The 17,659-nt window shown below is 43.4% G+C and overlaps 1 protein-coding gene across 1 annotated transcript in view; it reads right to left on the bottom strand.

Annotated features, from left to right (window-relative positions):
* Positions 1 to 10,660: 10,660 nt before the first annotated feature.
* PDILT (protein disulfide isomerase like, testis expressed) overlaps positions 10,661 to 17,659 on the bottom strand; it is a 28,187-nt gene continuing 21,188 nt past the window's right edge. The window contains 3 exon segments of the mRNA XM_075767459.1: positions 10,661 to 10,746; positions 12,514 to 12,603; positions 16,713 to 16,894. Of these exon segments, the coding sequence (XP_075623574.1) occupies positions 10,675 to 10,746; positions 12,514 to 12,603; positions 16,713 to 16,894 (344 nt within the window). The 3' untranslated portion in view covers positions 10,661 to 10,674.

Raw genomic sequence — 17,659 nt, 5'->3', positions numbered from 1 at the left:
CTCAAGACCCTAGAAACTACTGTGAAGGAGGTTAAGACGAAATTCCTGCGCTGCCAGTTCCCAGAGGTTCTATTCCTCAGTGATGCCCAATAAATTTGTTGAAATAGGCTTGAACCATATGGTTGAATCTTATGTAGCTGGTGATCTTTGTGGAGTCTCTAGATCTCTCTACTAGAAAATGCTTGATGGCAACCAGCCTGGCAAACTCTCCTTGTAGGTACTGCTTATGTCACATGAATTAACGTATGTGTGCTAGTTCCCCGAGTGAAATAAGTTGTACAAGGTGTGTGATCACCTTCCTATAGGTCTGTACGTCTGCTTTTGGTATAGCTGGATAGAGGTGAAATGGTTTTGGTATGCTCTGAACCTACGTGGCTATGCAGCACAAATGAGGAAGTGTGGGCCATGTCTTATTTTCATGCAAAGGTTATCTCACATAATTACAAAGTCCTGTACGGTTACCTCTAATTAGAAACACTGATAATTATCTATTGCAAAGTGGATAATTACGGTACTTCTAACTAAAACTCACTCTTTGGTGTCTTCTAGAATGTGAATGAGGGCCGTTCTCCCACTCCTGAAATGTGCATTTTACCTGTCATGGCTTGCGACGAGGCCAGTGCCGTTGTAGGATGTCCTGATCTCTCAGCTGTACTTGGTCTTTTTCCTGACAACACAGTAACTGGAAAAATAACCCAGCACAGCCTGCATACTGCACAATTTTACTGGAAACCCCATGATCAGAAAAATTTCAGGGAACTGGTTTTATTGACAGTTTTCCCTTTAGGTTTAGCTGGAATGTTTTCCATTCTGGCACTCTTCTGGGGTTCAATGAACTGCACTAAAACTGTTTCCCCAAAGTACAGGCTTTGTAAAACAAACCCAAATAGTTCCACAGTGGAATCCAAAGGATCTTCTCTGAAATATGACCAGGAGACTTGCACTGATAGTTGAACTTCTGTGTGTGAGGTGTCTTAGGTAAGATATGGCTGTGTGTTTAGGACGGGATGCAGGAGTAGTCAGCAGCAGAGCTTCTCTCCTCTTCTAAAACTAGTTCTTTCTTTTCTTCTTCAGCTCTTCATGCTTGTATGTACCTCCTCGTGATCTTTTCTTGGCCTGTCCTACTTACCATTGTTAGGTTTTCTTCCTTTGGGAGTCTCATATGTAGTCAGTGGCTTGCTTTCCCACCAGTCCCATGGTATCTCTTCATTTCACAAATCTCCCTCACCTTTCTTGCACTCTGCCCTTTCCTCTGTATTTTTTGTGACACTAGGAGAACAGAGGAGGGAAGGAGGAATACAACATGATGAAGATAAGAGCTTGCGTCATTTGTTATCTGCTTGACTATGGTGTAGTATATGTAGAAAAGTAGTATCTGCAGAAGGAATAACGTACACAGAACACAAGTCTTTCATGTTGTCCTCTAAAAGATTCCTGCTGAGAATGCAGAAGATTGAAAGGATGGCAGAAATCTTAATCAAATTCATTCTCTCCTCTCTATAAGCAAATGGATTGATAGCATTAAGCTTTGAGAAACACCAGATTCTCTTGAACAAGATGTTCGTTGTGTCTTGCTCCGAAGCCTTATCCTACTCCTAATGTTATATTGAGTCTGCTAAATATAGATAATTTTTCTGATATTCAGACATGAAGAGAAGGTAATTAGCAGTGTTTGTGTACAGAAAAAGCTGATTTGTGCAGGGAAAACACAAACTCTGCCTCCCTCATTTCCATGACAGAGCAAGTGTAAAACTGTAACATACACTTTTTCCCTCTTGCCCCCTCAGAGAGGGGAAAGGAGAAGAAAACTGGCTTCTTTAGTCAAAAACATACTCAGAGAAATCGGAAAAGTTGAGCCAACACAGCAACTTGAGCAACTTTTAATTGAGTGTGTTTAGTAGGAGGTCATGTTCATGAACAAATGAAAATTAGAATTAGGGGAATACCAGTCAAATTAACTTTAAATAATGATTTGCTCCTCAATGTGTATCAGTCAGCTTAGCTTCATTAGTTGAAGAGCATGTGTCTGCCCCTGTTGCTGTTGTCATCAAAGGTCTTCTACAACGGGAACATTAAAATCAACAAATCAATAAGATGGAAAAGAACTGGCAGGAGGAACACCTGCTGCTCCTGAAAGCTCCAAAAAGTCAGGAGAAGTTTCCCATGCACCGAGAAAACTGCAACTCTCGCACAAACTGAACCTCAACTTTTTGCATCTGCCTATATATCTTTGTAAGCTTACCCTGCCCCAGCATCTCCTGATGCTCGGTGGTGGTAGATGAGTGTTCTGACTCTACTAAAGCAAGCAGAAGTTGGCATGGAGTTGCATATACTGGTCTGGGACCATAAGTAATCTACTCTTCTGTAGTATGTGTACTATTTTCCCAGGAAGCAGGAGTTTGAGATTCTTATGCAGTAGTGCATCCATATTTGTATAACAGAGGTAGCTCTGAAATGAGTAAATGAATGAGCCAGGAATGTATAGAGAGCTCACAAGTCAGGGCCTGAAGGTACATAAAGGTGCCACATACCTATAAAAAATGTCTTTCATTGTGAGGGGAATCCATGTCAGGTGTATTGCGTTGTGGTAGGAAATAGCCCTCTGTTGGCTTTCATCAGGTGGAGGCATTGCAGTAGGTGCTGAGGATTGGTGGGGTGGTCAGGGGCAGCAATGTAAATGCAGCCATGACAAGCCAGGCAGTTCAAAGTGATCACCGTGCTGTGGGCGATGCTATGCTTCACTCTCTGCCAACCTCGGTTTTCACTTCTGAGGCAATGAGGAGCTCTGGAGGATTTCTTCTTCGTGAAAGGTGGGTTGAGATCCACTGGGAAAATACCTGTCTTCTAAAGAAGCTCACTTTAATTCTTGGAGCTTCCCTAGCAATGTTAGCTACACGCAAAAAGTTGCTGATAAATAACAAAGCTAATATTGCCAGCCTGCAGAGTGCTGATCGTACCTTCCAAGAAAGAGGTGTTTGAGCTTGATAGAAAGGTACTGCCTCTGCTCAGAGGGTCACTGAAATGGTACATCATTGAAAATACACACATTAGGAGGAGTAGATAGCATTTTGAATGTATGGCATTTTCCTTATGCTTCCAGATAATCTCTGTCAGATTTTACTATGTCGCATCACTTCTCATTTGACTGTATTTCTAGGGGATTTTGAAATTACTGCTTAAAAAACTTGTCTCCTTTCCTTTTAGTTATGACATGCAGATCTGTGAAGAGGCTTTTCCATGCTTTAAAATTCTCTTGGAATTGGCTTAGAAGGGGAATTCCCCTAAATTCTACAGCTGTGGTGGCCAGAAATTGAAGGGCATGAGACTGTCATAGTGCAAGCTAAGGAAAATAGAAACAGTGAACATGCGACAGGATTAATAGTGCTTACAGAAACTTGTAAAGGTTTTATTTTTAATCAGTTCAAGCAAGTGTTAATTCAAATACGTGTTGAGTTATGCTGATGGTAGAATGGCTGTGTGTCAGCCTCCTTGACAAATGTGTAAATACATTTGAGTGTGACGTTAAAATGACTGTGGTGGCAATAGGAAATCCCCAACCTGATACTGAATGCAGACGATGGTTTCAACACTGTCAGTCAATCAGTATAACCAGTTGGAAACTAATTCTTCTGGTTTTGACCTAGCTTGGAAAAGTGCAGAGCGATCAAAATCAGCTGTTACGTTGCTGCCTGGACTTGATTTTTCTCCACCTGCAAGGAGTTAATTTTGTACAGCGGTGATCTTTGGCCACCTCTAACACTCTCTACAGTGGAGTCAGGACATCACTATCTCTGAAGATCACCTTTCTCTAAGCACTAGTGCCTAGTCCTTCAGGGACAATGGTTTTAGCTCCAAAAAGGAGTGGATAAAGTCTTGAGTGGTCTGTACTAATAGAGAGACTTGAAGAAACTAGAGCCAGGATGCTAAAGAAGTATTAGAGGAAATAATGGTAACAAAGATACAGTAAAGAAGAACTGGTCAGATCTTGGAAGTCACCCAAATCAGGGACATCTTGGAGGAATAAGCCAGTGGGATATTAAAAAGAGCGAAAATCAAGACCATGTATAATGGCTGGTTTAGTAGGGTCAGGAAGCTTTGTTACCCTTCCTGTGAATTTGTTTTGTCTGGATCGTGGTTCAGTATAGATGGCTGAACTCTACCTTTGCTGTAAACATCGCTTACCCACTGCATTGTATTTCCAGGGAGACGTTCTTTAAATTGCAGTCTGGTCTCGTGATAGACATAGCGATGCTGTGTTTGCAGCTTCTCCATGCATACTAACGTGGCAGCTCTGTTGTAGTGATGTATTTTCACGTGAGGAGTTCGATTCAACCAATGTTAGAATCAGTTGGCATGCCCCATGTAACACATTTTGATGTGTTCAGTTTCAGGCGGCTGTTTCAAGTTTGTAGAATTGGGCAAAATATTTTGATACACTTGAAAAAGACATTGCTGTGATTTTATGCATTGACATACAACCATAACTTTGAAAATATCTCTGTCCAAAGCCTTACTATGTCATTTTAACTTTCTAGGTTGAGCGTTTTTCTTGTTTCAGAAATCTTGTACTTTCTTTTTTCCTTATGTTTTTGTCTTGCAAAAAAAAGGCCTGATCTGACAGGCTGAAGTTACTCCTGTTTTGAATAGCTCAATGTCAGCGTTAATTAACTGGAAGTCCCTGGTTAATTGTGTTTATTTGAAAATGCACTGGCACCTAGCTGATCTTTCTAGCAGCCCTAGAGCTTGGTCCGCGTGTTACGTTACAGGTAGGCAGGATCTAGTAGATTTTCGTTCAACCGTTCTCTCTCATGAGGATACGTGGATGGGTCCGTGATCCTTAGGGTCCCCACAGGCATTGCCCATGAGGTCTTTTCTCTCCAGATAGGATGTTCTTTGGCCCTGTTGGTGCTCAGTGCTTTGTCCCCGAGGTCAGTAAGTGCCCCAAGGAGCCAACACAGAGTAAGATCTTTCTAGTTACCAGCAGGTGGCATTAACGGAGCAGGCAGAGAAGTGCTGTGGGCCTCGCTAATGAAGAAATTGGCGGTACTGCCTTCCTGGGAAGCTTGGCTTATTCATGTTACCTTTTACGTGCCAGCTCGTCCCCTTAGACTGCGCCTGGGTAGCTTGTCTGACACTTTCCAATCTTGTGCAGGGTGATTGCCTTAAGTTTCTTAAGTTTACCACTCAGTGGTCCTAAGTCACGTGGCCTTATTTCTCCTCTCTGACTGTATGACTGGAATACGTTGTCGTGGTAGGCTTGGATAAATTACTAGGAACAAGGTTGTAAAAGAATAAACATATTTGGGAAAGTATTTTGTGTGCTGCTGAAATAAATGAGATTTTGTGCACTTCAAAACCACAGTGGCTGACAATTGGAAGAGAGGATTTGGGGTTGCAAAATGATATTAATTTCAAAACGAAGGCATTCATTTATCCAAATGGATGTTCTTTCCCTGTATGGCAAATTATGGTTCACTTTCAGCAATGACTGTTCAATAGAAGGCCATCTTCTTTGTCCTGTGTGAAGTCCTCTGGTTGCTGAGGGAGCACATCCTTCACATTTCCACATCAATGTGCTCTCTGAGGAAATCGTCCAAAGAATTCTTATGCCAACCAGCATCTTGGTGCAAGGGTTTCAAGTGGGAAAGTACACAGATGACTTGACAGCAAAGATCGTTGATGAAGTGCATGCTAGAAAGTGTTCAGTCTCCTCTTTCAATGAGTCTTAATAAAAGATTGCATAGGAAATTATTAAGGACTAGAACAAAAATAGTTTAGACTAGAGACGTGTATTTAACGCCAGCGGGAGGGTCGTTAAATCCTGCACTTAGCTCTCGTAAAGCCTGTAATTGCCACCCATAAACCAAGTATTCCGAGAGGGACCTGACGCTGTGCAGCCAGTGTGAAACAGGGATACAGGTTTCCGCAATGTGCTCGGCGCCTTCCAAGCAAATGCGATGTCTGGGGAAATGCCTTGGTCTGCTGAAGTTACTAGACTTTGGCAAGTTGATATTTAAGAAAAGAATCAGGGTGGGTATTTTTCCTGCCTCAGCAAATAGCAGTGCTCTGGAGGAAAAGAGAGGGAGGCGGGCGGAGACCCATCAATGTCAGAGTGAGGAAGAGGCAATGCTAGTTAACCAACAGTGCGAACCCCTTCCTCCATGACTGGACTGTTTTTCCGACAGCCATAGATGCCGTGACCTGGGGCGTAGAGGCTGGAGGGAACGCTTTCCCAAGGCGCTGGTTTAGCTCGGAGCAGTGTCTGAGTCTGTTAGCAGGTAGCGTGCGTGCTAAGAAATAACCAGCACCTGCTCAAAAATGACAAGGCAGAGAAGGGAAATTGAGGCAGAACTCCCAAATTATTTCAGTCTAAACACATGCTTTGAAAAGCTCAGGCTTCAGCAGCGACGTTTACACATGTACATTCCTTAGTCTCTGCTGGCTAATGCTGATTCTACCTATGTTGCTCTTGGCAAGCAGACAGCATTTGTTCAAGGGGGCTCTTGCCAGCTGTGCTGGTGGAAGTGCTTTTCAGTAAGATTCCACTAAATGCTTTATTAATATTTATTATTCACTGGTTGCAGTAGTTGGTAACATGCATTTGCCCAGGAGAGCTTGAATGAAATGCAGCGAGGTGTGGCTTTCTGGGGAGGGGGAGAAAATGATTCTCGAGTTGTTTGTGTGCATCGCGTGGTGTGTAAGCGCCGATACAGATGCAGCGTGTGAGCGGCGAGGGTCCCCGTTCAGCAAATTCCTCCCCCCACCCCGGGAGTGGGTGCAGCGTAACGGGCAGGCTCTGGCGAAAAGGCAGCCGCTGCCTGTTTGTTCAGAGCCAGGGGGTGGGCAGCAGGGCTGGCACGGCTTTAGGTCTGTCAATGTTTTACATAAAGCAAATATTTCTAAAGGCGATTCTCAGAAACTGAGGACACGTTGGGCAATGCCTGTTCCTCTCGGTCCAGTACTGCGCCACGAGAAACGGCTGTCTCCTCTGAGACCACTGCAAAAGCTGACTTTGGCTCGGCCTTTCAATCACCGTCGTTCCCAAATGTAGTGAATCAAGTATGAAATGTGAGCAGTGGAATCTTCCTGGAAGCCCTCGGAATGGGACGCAAACTCGAGCGTGACTGTCAGCGTGTCTGGGACGCGCAGATCCAATAGCGTGGCCACAAGCCCGGGGGATGGATGGGTTTAAAGCACTTCCCAAATCAGAGCTTGAAGTGAACACAACCTCCTTCCCCGGCCACAGCTGATGATACCAAGCATGGTCTGAGCTGAGTAATTTCCATCAGCCAAACTCCACTTGAGTTAACACGACAGCATGTTTTTATTAAAGTGCAAATAGTTCCTTTTGGTTAATATTTCTGTACAAAATCATTGTGGCCTTGGAGCAAACTCCCCTCTCTTTGCTATCAGGAGTGAGCGTGAGAGAGAGGCAAGGCAGAGTTAAAGGCCTCCTAACGTGAAGTTTGACAATCCAAGTCTTTGAGTTAAATGCCTGAAATACTGGATTTAGACACCTCCCTCTGGCCATCCCATCAGTCTTCAAGCATATAGCGCGCGCACACACGCACACGTATAGATATACACACCAAAAGCAAACTTCTGACCTCCAAGCCAGCCCTTGTGATTTATAGCAGTTATGCCACCTCCACACATCAGGGTTTTTTGAACCGTCAGTGCATTTGTTGTGCATTTGTATTAATCTCTTTTAATGTATTGTGGTTCTGGTTCTGCCATTATGCTGATAGCAGCCGAGAGTAATTCCAGGGGAGTTAAGCTGGGATGAAACTGTTGTAGAGGCGAAAAGAATTATTTCATTTCTCTTTAGGATTGATTATTTTTCCTGTGCATCAGAGCATTTATGAATGATTGTTAATTCTGAACCATGCTTTTTATTCCCCAGAATTTAAGAAAAGAACTTAATGAGATGAATTGCTATCTGCAAGGTGCTTGAAGCTTGTATTTTAAGGCAGAATAGGCTGCCATTTAATAAAAAACAAGTCGGCATTTCTTGGGGATGGTTCAGGTTTACTCCCTTTTTTGTATTAAACTTTGCCGTGCCTCACACTTTGTTTGTGAGTTCCTTTATAAATAAGATTCCTAGCTGGGAGTGTTGCTTCTGCTGCTCCATATTGATAACCAAACCATCCTGACAGTGTGGATTAAACCAGCTCTGAGCTGGTGCTCATTGATATCTCTTTACTTAGTCCTGTCGGCCTTAATTGATAGAGCTTATTTATGTGCATGGGGAGATTTTTCATATGATTGGTGCATTCAAAATATTGGTATTTATTTATAGGAACAAATTTGACTAATAAACATTGATTTTATTTTTTCTTCATGGATTTAAATAATTTTTAGAGTATCTCAGCGCAGTTATAATGATATAGTCTTTAAAATTAGACAGACTAAAATAAAAGAAGTGGTGTTTGACTTAGCAAAGCTTGAGGGAGCGATTCCGTTTCAGACATTTAGGGCTCAGTCGTGCTTGTGGCAGTTGAGGAGCCACTAGAGAGAGTGTTACGAGTTTTGTTTGTTAAACTGACAGAAGTTGGCATGAAAGGGGAAGTGAGTTAGTGGTGAGTTATCTGAATCTGGTTAGAACGCTTTTAAATTTCTGTTCCCGGAAAATATTCTGGAACTGACTTGGGTGAGAGGGGAAAATGGGACCATGGGCAAGGCTACTTGCTTGGCACAGAGGGCACGTCCTGCCGTGGCCGAGGGTTGGAGGAACCCTCCCCAGGCAGCGACGAGGCAGACTTGCCACCACGGGAGGACCTGCCGTTCAGGCAGGCTTTTACCAGATGCTTTACAAAGTAGATTTGCAACTCTCGTCGTACATCAGGGCATGGCATGTGACTCGGCACTTGGCCCCTTGTCTTGACACAACATCTGAGAGTGGCTGGAATAGAAATGAGAACATTATTTGCCAAGAGGGCACATGTTTTCATTAATATGTAATCCTGCACCTTATAACAGGATAGATGGCAGTTTCAGGATTGCGCCTTGTATACAGTGGGTAGGCACAGTGAAAATTAATTTTTTTTCATTATCTTGAACGGTAAACCCATCTGCCAGATACAGAGTGGTGCCGAACATTGCTTGCTCTATTTTTCTGTGGGGAAACTAATTAAAAGATTATAGCTTCTGTGTTATACAGTTGTTCAAAATATATTGGCGGCACTGCTTGCCATTCAGATGTCATCATGTTGCAGGCAGCAAGGGGAAAGCACGCTGACGCTTCCCTCTCTTTGGGATTCAGTTCATCTCATTCGCTTTCTAATCTGATCTCCCAGGATATCAAATGAGGGCTTCTCTTTGTTAATTAATGCCCAATGTTAAATGAAAGTTAAATGAAACCCAACATCCAGCAGTGATCAGGTTTACTTTGTGCAAGGCCCTTCTGGCAGCGTCCCAGAGAGCTCACTTCTGATGTCCAAAGGAGAATTGACTTCTCCAGTTGTGTGTAATAAAAACAGTTTTGGCATACTTCAGTGGCTGAATTGACAAGTCATGTTTTCTGTGTGATATTTGTAAATAAAGTCCTCTTAACAAGGATGCTGCAAAACACTTGCTCTTGACTGCATCCCACACTGTCCAGCTGGAGTGGGAGTTTCCACCCACAGCAAGCTGCGGTTCATCTCCTCAGGACCAGCACCCTGGTATCTGGCATCCCATGTTTTCCTCTTGCAGCTGAGTGAAACTTTGATTTTATTTGCGCTGCATTGCAGTTCTATCAAAAATTTGCTGTCCTAAAAACATGAGGATTAAACTATATTAAGTTTTTTCTAAGTTTTCACCTTTTTTCCTCTGCTTACATGGGAAAGTAACTTACTAGCGTTACCAACTTAAGAACAAAAGTCTTTGGAAATCTGCTTTTGAAATGAAATATTATTAAATTTTCTTCTTTCTCTAACTCTGTAAGAAAAGGTTTCAAAATTTCACAATTATTTCTGCTTTATCTGGCCCTTGCCAGAAGAAATTACTATTGTGCAGCAGTTTCACCAGCTGCACTTTTATAACGTGTGGCATGGTTAGGGGACCTAACCTAACTAAAATGTGAATCATACCCGTGACTTTGTGTATTAGATATGATATTTCTTACTGGAATTAAATTATACCTTGTTTCCTGCGTTTTCTACTGTTTGATAATAAAAAAAATCACGAACTGCCCCTTGGTGCCCCTTTGGGCATAGCCCCTAGGTTCAATTTCTGCTTCTGAAGATCACTATAGAAATGCTCTCTGCAGTTAGTCCCATCCTTCTGGGAGCAGTTCATCTGCCTTGAAAACAATAGGGCTCTTTTAGGGTAAATTGGAGAGCAACTGGTTGCAAACCTGTTGCAGATATTGTTCGGAAAGAATAGTTTTATCTCTTGATCTGTTTGCCGTGGCACATATACCTTTTTAAATGTGAGCAGATTCATTGGTAATAAAGGCATTATTTAAGCAAAACTGGCAATATTTTAAGAACCCATGACAACTGATCCCAGTAAAACTAGGACTTAAATTGGATTCAGAAGAGAGGTCACACACACTGAGCCACTGATACTGAATTCTTTACTTTTATTTTTTGATCCAGCTCTGCGTTCACTTGAGATGATTAATTCTTGAAATGAGTTCCTTCCAGGAAGGATTCCCCACAATCCTCAGAATTTTGGTCTTTCTCTGTACTGTTAAAGTTCTTCTTTCTCTGTTATTACGGTCTCTTTTTGGCTGAGATCCTCTTTGATTCCTCCTGAAGGGTCCTTTTAAAAAAGGAAATGCAAAAGCAAAGCTGCTTATTACTGATGTTCGCAAAGAGAATTGCTCCAGTAATTCTTTACTTAGTTTTTTTTTTTTTTTAAGATGATACGAAATGCAGATTTTCATCTTCTCAACCAAGGAACTTGAGGGCTTGTTAATAACATCAGAAGTAGTACAGCTAAAATATGTTTGGTTTTCAAAGCTTTACGCTGGTTTATGGCAAAGCTTAGATGAGGCTTTGGGTGAAGGTTTAGTAAGAACATGGAAAACTGCGCTTGGTAAGCGGCGGGCATACGGCAGCCTCTCCTAGGCAATCTCTTATGTATCTTGTTTGCGTGATTGTGAATGCCCTGAGGTGAGGATGAAGAGTTACTCTGACAGGGGACTTCACATCAAGCCCCATCTGCAAATGGTCTAACACAGCAGTCTTCTGGGAAAACGTGTTGGGTGTCGGGGAAGGACGGAGGACATGAGCAGCTGAGCAAATGCCAATGACTTACCCCTGTCGCTACACAGAGCGTGTTTTCGAATGGTGTTTCCTAACGTGGCTTTTTTGCTTATTCTCTGATGTGAAGTAAAGCATGAAGAAGAGATGACAGAATACACACAGCTCTAATATTGTCTGTAAAAGGCTGCGTGTAGGACTCAACCATCACTTAGGGACGTGCCACAGAGGCAGACACCAAACGTAGGCTTTGGGTATTGGAAAACAGAAGTGTGCAGTGACTGGGCAGAGCTGGATGTCCGATCCTTCATTGCAGACTTCTGTGTCCCAATATTAGTTTAGCCATCTCTCTCCATCTGTAACCGCCTATTTGAGCAGTGAATTCAGGAGCAAATCAAAGCCTCTGGTGGAAATAAGTCTGAAAAACTCAAAACTGTTTCTCCACTCATAGTTTCCCTACTAGTTGAAAAGAGCGTTAATGACAACTGTTGCTACCCTGTGGATCTACTGCTTTACTTCCAGGCAGAATGAGCCCATGGCTCTTGGACTGGGTGGACAGTGTCTCCATCTATGTCTGGTTTTTTCTGTTGCCTGGAGCTGTCTGTGTGGAGCTTGATCACGTTGTTCACTTACGGTTTGTCTTTTTGCAGTGAAGTGTCTGGGATGAAGTAACAGGCTGAGCTGGGAGAGCTAGTGCTTCTCTGGCCTGATTTACAGTGGAGGAGGAAGGGTTGAGGAATCCAACACTAATCACAACCAGATTGCTGAGAGAGGGGACAATGTCTGCTCTTAGTTGTGCCCTTGCTTTATGAAGAAGACAAGCCTCACTGAATGTAGCAGGACGAAGTGGGCAATGGGTATTTAAACCATTCCAGCTTTAGCTGAAACTAACTTTGCTGGGGCTTCTTTTTTCCAGCTAAAATCCTGACAAAGTTAGGCTTACACCCGTCAAGGTGCAGGTTCCTTTCTGCCATGCCGAGAAACACTAGGTACTAGAAACACGGTACTAGCCGAGTGTTAACGTAGTGACTCAGTGATAACATGAGCAGCGGGGGAAGAGGTTTCCGGGTGATGGAAACAAGGATGTGCGTGGGCGCGTGCCTGCCAGGCGGTGGTATATGACTGCAGCTAGCGTGGTCGTGCCAAGCTAGTCAGCTTCAAACCAGCCAAGAGCTGGTAAGAACGGCCCAAACGTTGACATGAGCAGTGGCTGAAGCCTGCGTGTGCGTGGCTGTGCTCTACCCAGTTCAGGTATGCCCGCACGAGGTGTGAACGTGCCTTGGATTGCACGGCAGATCAGTCAGTGTCTGGAGCAAATGCCTACCTTCTCTTCCGGTTCTGCTTTTGTCTTGCTTTGTTCTTCTAAGAATTCAGAAAATGCCTCCAAGGTATGCTCCCCGGCATAGGCCACCTCCTGAAAAGAGTTTTAAGGTTAAGTATTAAATTCTATACACAAAATGCTGGAGATAACAGCATAATCAGGACTGTGGTTCTTTAGACTGACCAAACTCTGGAGTTTTGTGCTCAGTTTAGAAAGCGATGGCAGAGGCGCAGCAGGTTCCAACGTCATCTGAAACTCAAGTGTAAAGAAGAAATAGAGGTCTATCCCTCAGAGGAAAAGGATTTGTATAAAAAACATAACCGCTGTTGTATAATATCCAGGCTGGGATCCTGCCGGCTACTGAGATCAGTGTCTTTTCTGTGTTTAACAATAAACACTTGCAAGATATTTTGAAGAGAAGAGTCTTTTAAGTGTCCAGCCATGATATTCAAAGTTGTCTAAAGACTTTCATGGCAATTCAAATTCTGCAAAAGTTTTGAAATACACACTTGAGAAGTACTAGCTGTTGCACAGCTTGAGAGAACAGGAGATGAGCAGTAATGTTAAATTTCTGGTACCACTCCTTAAGCTGGGACTTCACTGAGAATTTTCTTCTGAGGAACTTTAATGGAAGAAGCACTTTCAGTTTAGAGCTTTAGAAGTCGCTGAGTAGTTACAGGCACCATACCGTATTGTAAAGTGTCCTGGTCCTGGCAAGGCTAGAGTTAATGTCGCAAGGAGCCAGGACAGGTGACCCGAGCTGGCCGGGGGCTATGCCGTGCCATGTGACGTCATGCTCACCACAGGGGCGGGGGGGGGGCGGCGCAGTTTCGGCGCGGTTCCGGGACGGGCTGAGCGTATGGGCGGGCGGCCGTTGGTTCGGTAACTCGTTCTCTCTTATCACCCGTTGTTACTATCTGTTATCAGCGCTGTTGTTGATTGTTTCCCTCTCCCTTGCTGTCCCAGTAACCTGCCCTTATCCCACCCCTCCAGGCTGTCCCGTTGTCTTCCCGTTCTCCTCCCCGTCCCGCTGGGGAAGGAGTGAGGGAGCGGCCGTGTGGCGCTCAGCTGCCGGCTGGGCCTAAACCGCGTCATCAAGATATATCCCCCCCCACACACACGCTACCTTTGCTCTCCGGAAGTATGAAAGGATCTTGCACAACTCTTCTCAAAAAGTTGTAGAAGCTGGTGTGCATGACACTGGGAATTATCTGCTGTTACCTGAGTGCGTTTAGAAACGGGCAGATGCCTCGGCTCCCTTGCGTTAAGCTGACTTGCACAATTACTGGTCTCCGTGGGAGTGGTACTTTGGTTACTCTTATGCCTGATTTGAGTTCAAAGAACTGTAACCAAAACACCTCCGTTCTCTGTGAATTCACTAAAAGTATACACAGGTTTGATATTTCCGTTCAGTAAGGTGTTCTCCTGTAGTAAAAAGTTATTTTGTTATGTTTGCAGGATTAAGTTTCTTGAGAAAGATTATTTGATTTCTCCAGAGGCGATTACTATTCTCAGATGAGTCTCGATTTTTGTTGACTCTGATGATGGCCAGAACAGCAATTTCTCAGAGCCCAAAGACCTGTAGAGCCAGAGAAGCAGCTGATCCCTGCAGTGGTTACCTGAGGATATGTGTCAACACTTCTTGTTAATCAGTGCATAAGACTATGTAAATGTTATTTTTCTCACTTAATCCATAGAAACAAATAGAATCATCTTAAATCCATCTGATAGACTGCATATTTTTCTCTTAAATCGGGAGTGGATGATGCAGTGGACAAGTCATTCCTCAGCTTCACAGATGGAGCTCAGATGATGTCTGGTCACTCCCTCCTCCACGTAATTCATCAGATTCACTCTCTTGTTCCTTCAGCTCTGGCTGTAACTGTTCCCCAGCATAGAAACACTCCGTTGGTGCTTTGAAAAACTGGGCACGTGCTTGAATGCCCAGCTATAGATCTAGGTCTCTCAGCTTATCTAGCTCCACTTACCTCCAGTTAACCTGAAGTGGGTCCTGATTTTAAAAATGTCGTACATCTAGTTTTGCATTCACTGAAAGCAAGAGAGTGACTTGTCATTATCTTCAGGAAAAGCTAAACCTGTTCTTTAAACAGACTAAATAGTGACAGTCTGCTGGAAAGTTCATAGCCTGGAGAGCTAGCAGATACTCCTGTTGGGAGAGGGGTAGTATCTGATATGATCTCATCAGGTGAGAGTGCTTGGAAGGGATTGCATAGTAATGTGTCCTGCTCATGGCTTTGCCTTTAAGGAGGGGTAAGGGTGTCTGTGGTGGCCAGGGAACACCATAACCCAGTTCTAGAAAACAGATTTGGGTGATGTTATGTTAGCCACATTTCCCTTGGTTTATCAGGAGCAGGGTCAGACTTCTTTACATGCGTTTTGATGTGCTTTCTAGTCTTCTGTTATTTCATCTTCAGCGTTCCTACTGCGTCTGCGCTAGTGTTCAGTTCATCCTTAGTCCTTACGCGATGCGAAGGATCAGCAGAGGTAATTGGAAAGCTTGTGTGTTTGTGTCTCTAACACCAGCAAAATACTGAAGGCTAGAAGAGATGTCTATGTGAAATCGAGGTCGCATCGGACGTTGTTGGACTGTATATATTTCCTGTTCCTCTTTTTCTCCATTCTGAACGTACCAGTTTCTCTTTGTCTCCAAGCTCCTTCTATTGCTTTTTTCATGGCCAGAATAAGGGAGTATGGACCATAATTTTGGGGCAGTGCCTATACAGTGAAAACTACAGTAGCTACTCTGAGCCTTGGCACGTTGTGGTATTACATGTGTGTCCTGTGCCCTGACTTTGGTTAACTTCTAGAAAAGCACAAGTATGAATGGGAGAGTTCCCACTATAACTGCTGGTTTGGTAGGGAATGACTGAGAGCTGGTGCTGTGACTGTGCATTAATGGCCCGAGGGCATCTTGGATCAGTTATGATTGTAGTGAGTGAATATGTCTGTGGCCAGCTGCTCGTACAGTCCTGTAAGAAAGAACGCCAGAACACTTGGGTCTGCGAGACTGCAGACATCTCCAGGACACCTGCACTGGTGGTCCAGTGCAAGTTAAAATCTCTGAAGTGGAGGGAACTAGTATAAAAACATGGTGCACAAGGAAGAACTTGAGATTTCAAATACTCTAACTTCAGGGTATTTGTAACTATGAAACAATCCCTTAATAGTTAATGAAAGTTGTTACTGCTATTTTTTGACAAGCTGACGTTTATTATGAGCATTTAATGGGTTTCTGCTTTTCTGCATAAAGACTAAACATGGTCTGAGTGTGCAGGACTGCAGTTCAATTCACTAGAAGCTGTGCGTGCACAGCTGAGAGGAAAATCTCTCCCTAAAAGATTAAATGAGGACATGGGCAAATGTCTTAGAATTTAATTTAAGTTTGGGACTAAGAAGAAAAATGAAAAGCTTAGTAATATCTTAATTATAACAGTATCTTAGAATTTAGTTTTTTCTTTGCTTCAGAGATATTTTCTTTTTAATTAGATTATCTACATAGATGGAAGAATGTAAGTAATATTTTTCTTTGCCTCCTCTTTCAGCAGCATCTTCTGATTATTCTGTAACATGATGCAGTAAGTACCATATTCTAAAGGTCATTGGTTTTGACAACAAATATTTGTTGCCAATTGAGGCTGTGATACTGGAATGAAGTAAAATTACTGGCATAAGTGTGTAGAAGAAAGATTTGGGATTTGGATTTTGTGAAACTGTAGAGGATATAACAAGAATAGTACCAGCCTTTCAGAGGTTATAATCATACCTGCTGCAGAAACAACAGGCACTGAACCGTGCCTGTATGTCTCTTGTCATGGTTTGAAGAAAAAAAGGCAGTGCAGTGACTGGGAGGTATCTGTAAATTCACTCTGAGTTGAGACTGCTGCTAGAACCCAACAGGCAGATTGGGGGTTGCTAAACAGCAGAATGTAAGGCTGCAATGACTTGTAGGTCCAAGTCAGATGATGCATGGGCTATTACCACAGCCTTACACATAGGAGAAGATGACAGAAGGGTTTCTCCTCTAGTTCAGGTTCTTGAGAGCAATGAATCTGATGTTGAGTAGACAAGCAAGAAAGCTTTGGTCCTTAAAGGACTCCTTTCTCACCATGACGTGCACACACAGACACGTCCCCCCTCAGTGTGCAGCTGTGTCTCCATGTTCTTCCCCAACAACTTCTCACCTGGTAATCTGGTCCCGCAGGAAAGAGTCTGAAGAACGGATAGCGATCTAATCCAACGGACAGGATGTCGTTTGCTGTGACATCTATCTTCGCAATTATTATGTCTTTGCGACTTTCGTATTGCTCTCCTAGCTTATCCCAGATCGGCAGGAGTTTTCTGCAGTTGTAGGACCAAGGGGCATCTGCAAATTTAAAATTAAAAGTAGAAGGATACAGTCTGGCAGAGGAGCATGTGCTGGTGCAATCACTGGGACCCATTTAGCACTTAACAGGGGTTTGGATTTCAGTTGTGGTCAGTCTCTGCTCAAACCCAGTCACCCTTCCTGAATTTCATGAGTTTTCATGCAGTGGTAACCACCTAATCGCTAACGCATTTCTGATAGCAGTGCTGCTTTAGCTCTGTTTAGCCTTTTATGACTATAACAAACACAGCATACTTGTCATATGACTTTGCTGGAGAGGCATGCCCGATAACCAGTGCGACCCAACTGAGTCTCGCGTCATTCCCATGGTGAAATACTTGCCAGAAGCACAAAATGCTTTCTGCATACTAAAATTAACTGTGTTCATAAACTATGCTATATTTACACTAAAAGGAGGAGTTTGAAGTATGGTGGTGTTTTGGTTCCGAGCGCTGCACTCGTGCAGGTCAGCAAAAAGGCAAACTGCTGAGAACCCAGTATTCCCTCACATAGCATACGACACGGTCACAATCCTTCAGTCGTGAGGATGGTGCTCACACTCAGTTTAAATGGAATTCAAACTTCCGGGGCACTTCCCTGAATACACTACATCCCATTTACCAGCCTTCCATTTCCAGACGATGGAATTAAACCATGGTTTGTTCACAATAGTGAAATGTAAAAATGGCTTGCGTGAATTAAATGGCTGCAGCCAACAGGGAGGATTGCGGGAATGTACTACCTTTAAGAATTTCCGGAATTCAA

Source organism: Balearica regulorum, chromosome 15 (assembly GCF_011004875.1).
Source record: "Balearica regulorum gibbericeps isolate bBalReg1 chromosome 15, bBalReg1.pri, whole genome shotgun sequence".
NCBI lineage: Eukaryota > Metazoa > Chordata > Aves > Gruiformes > Gruidae > Balearica > Balearica regulorum.
This window is presented reverse-complemented; position numbering and strand designations above follow the sequence as displayed.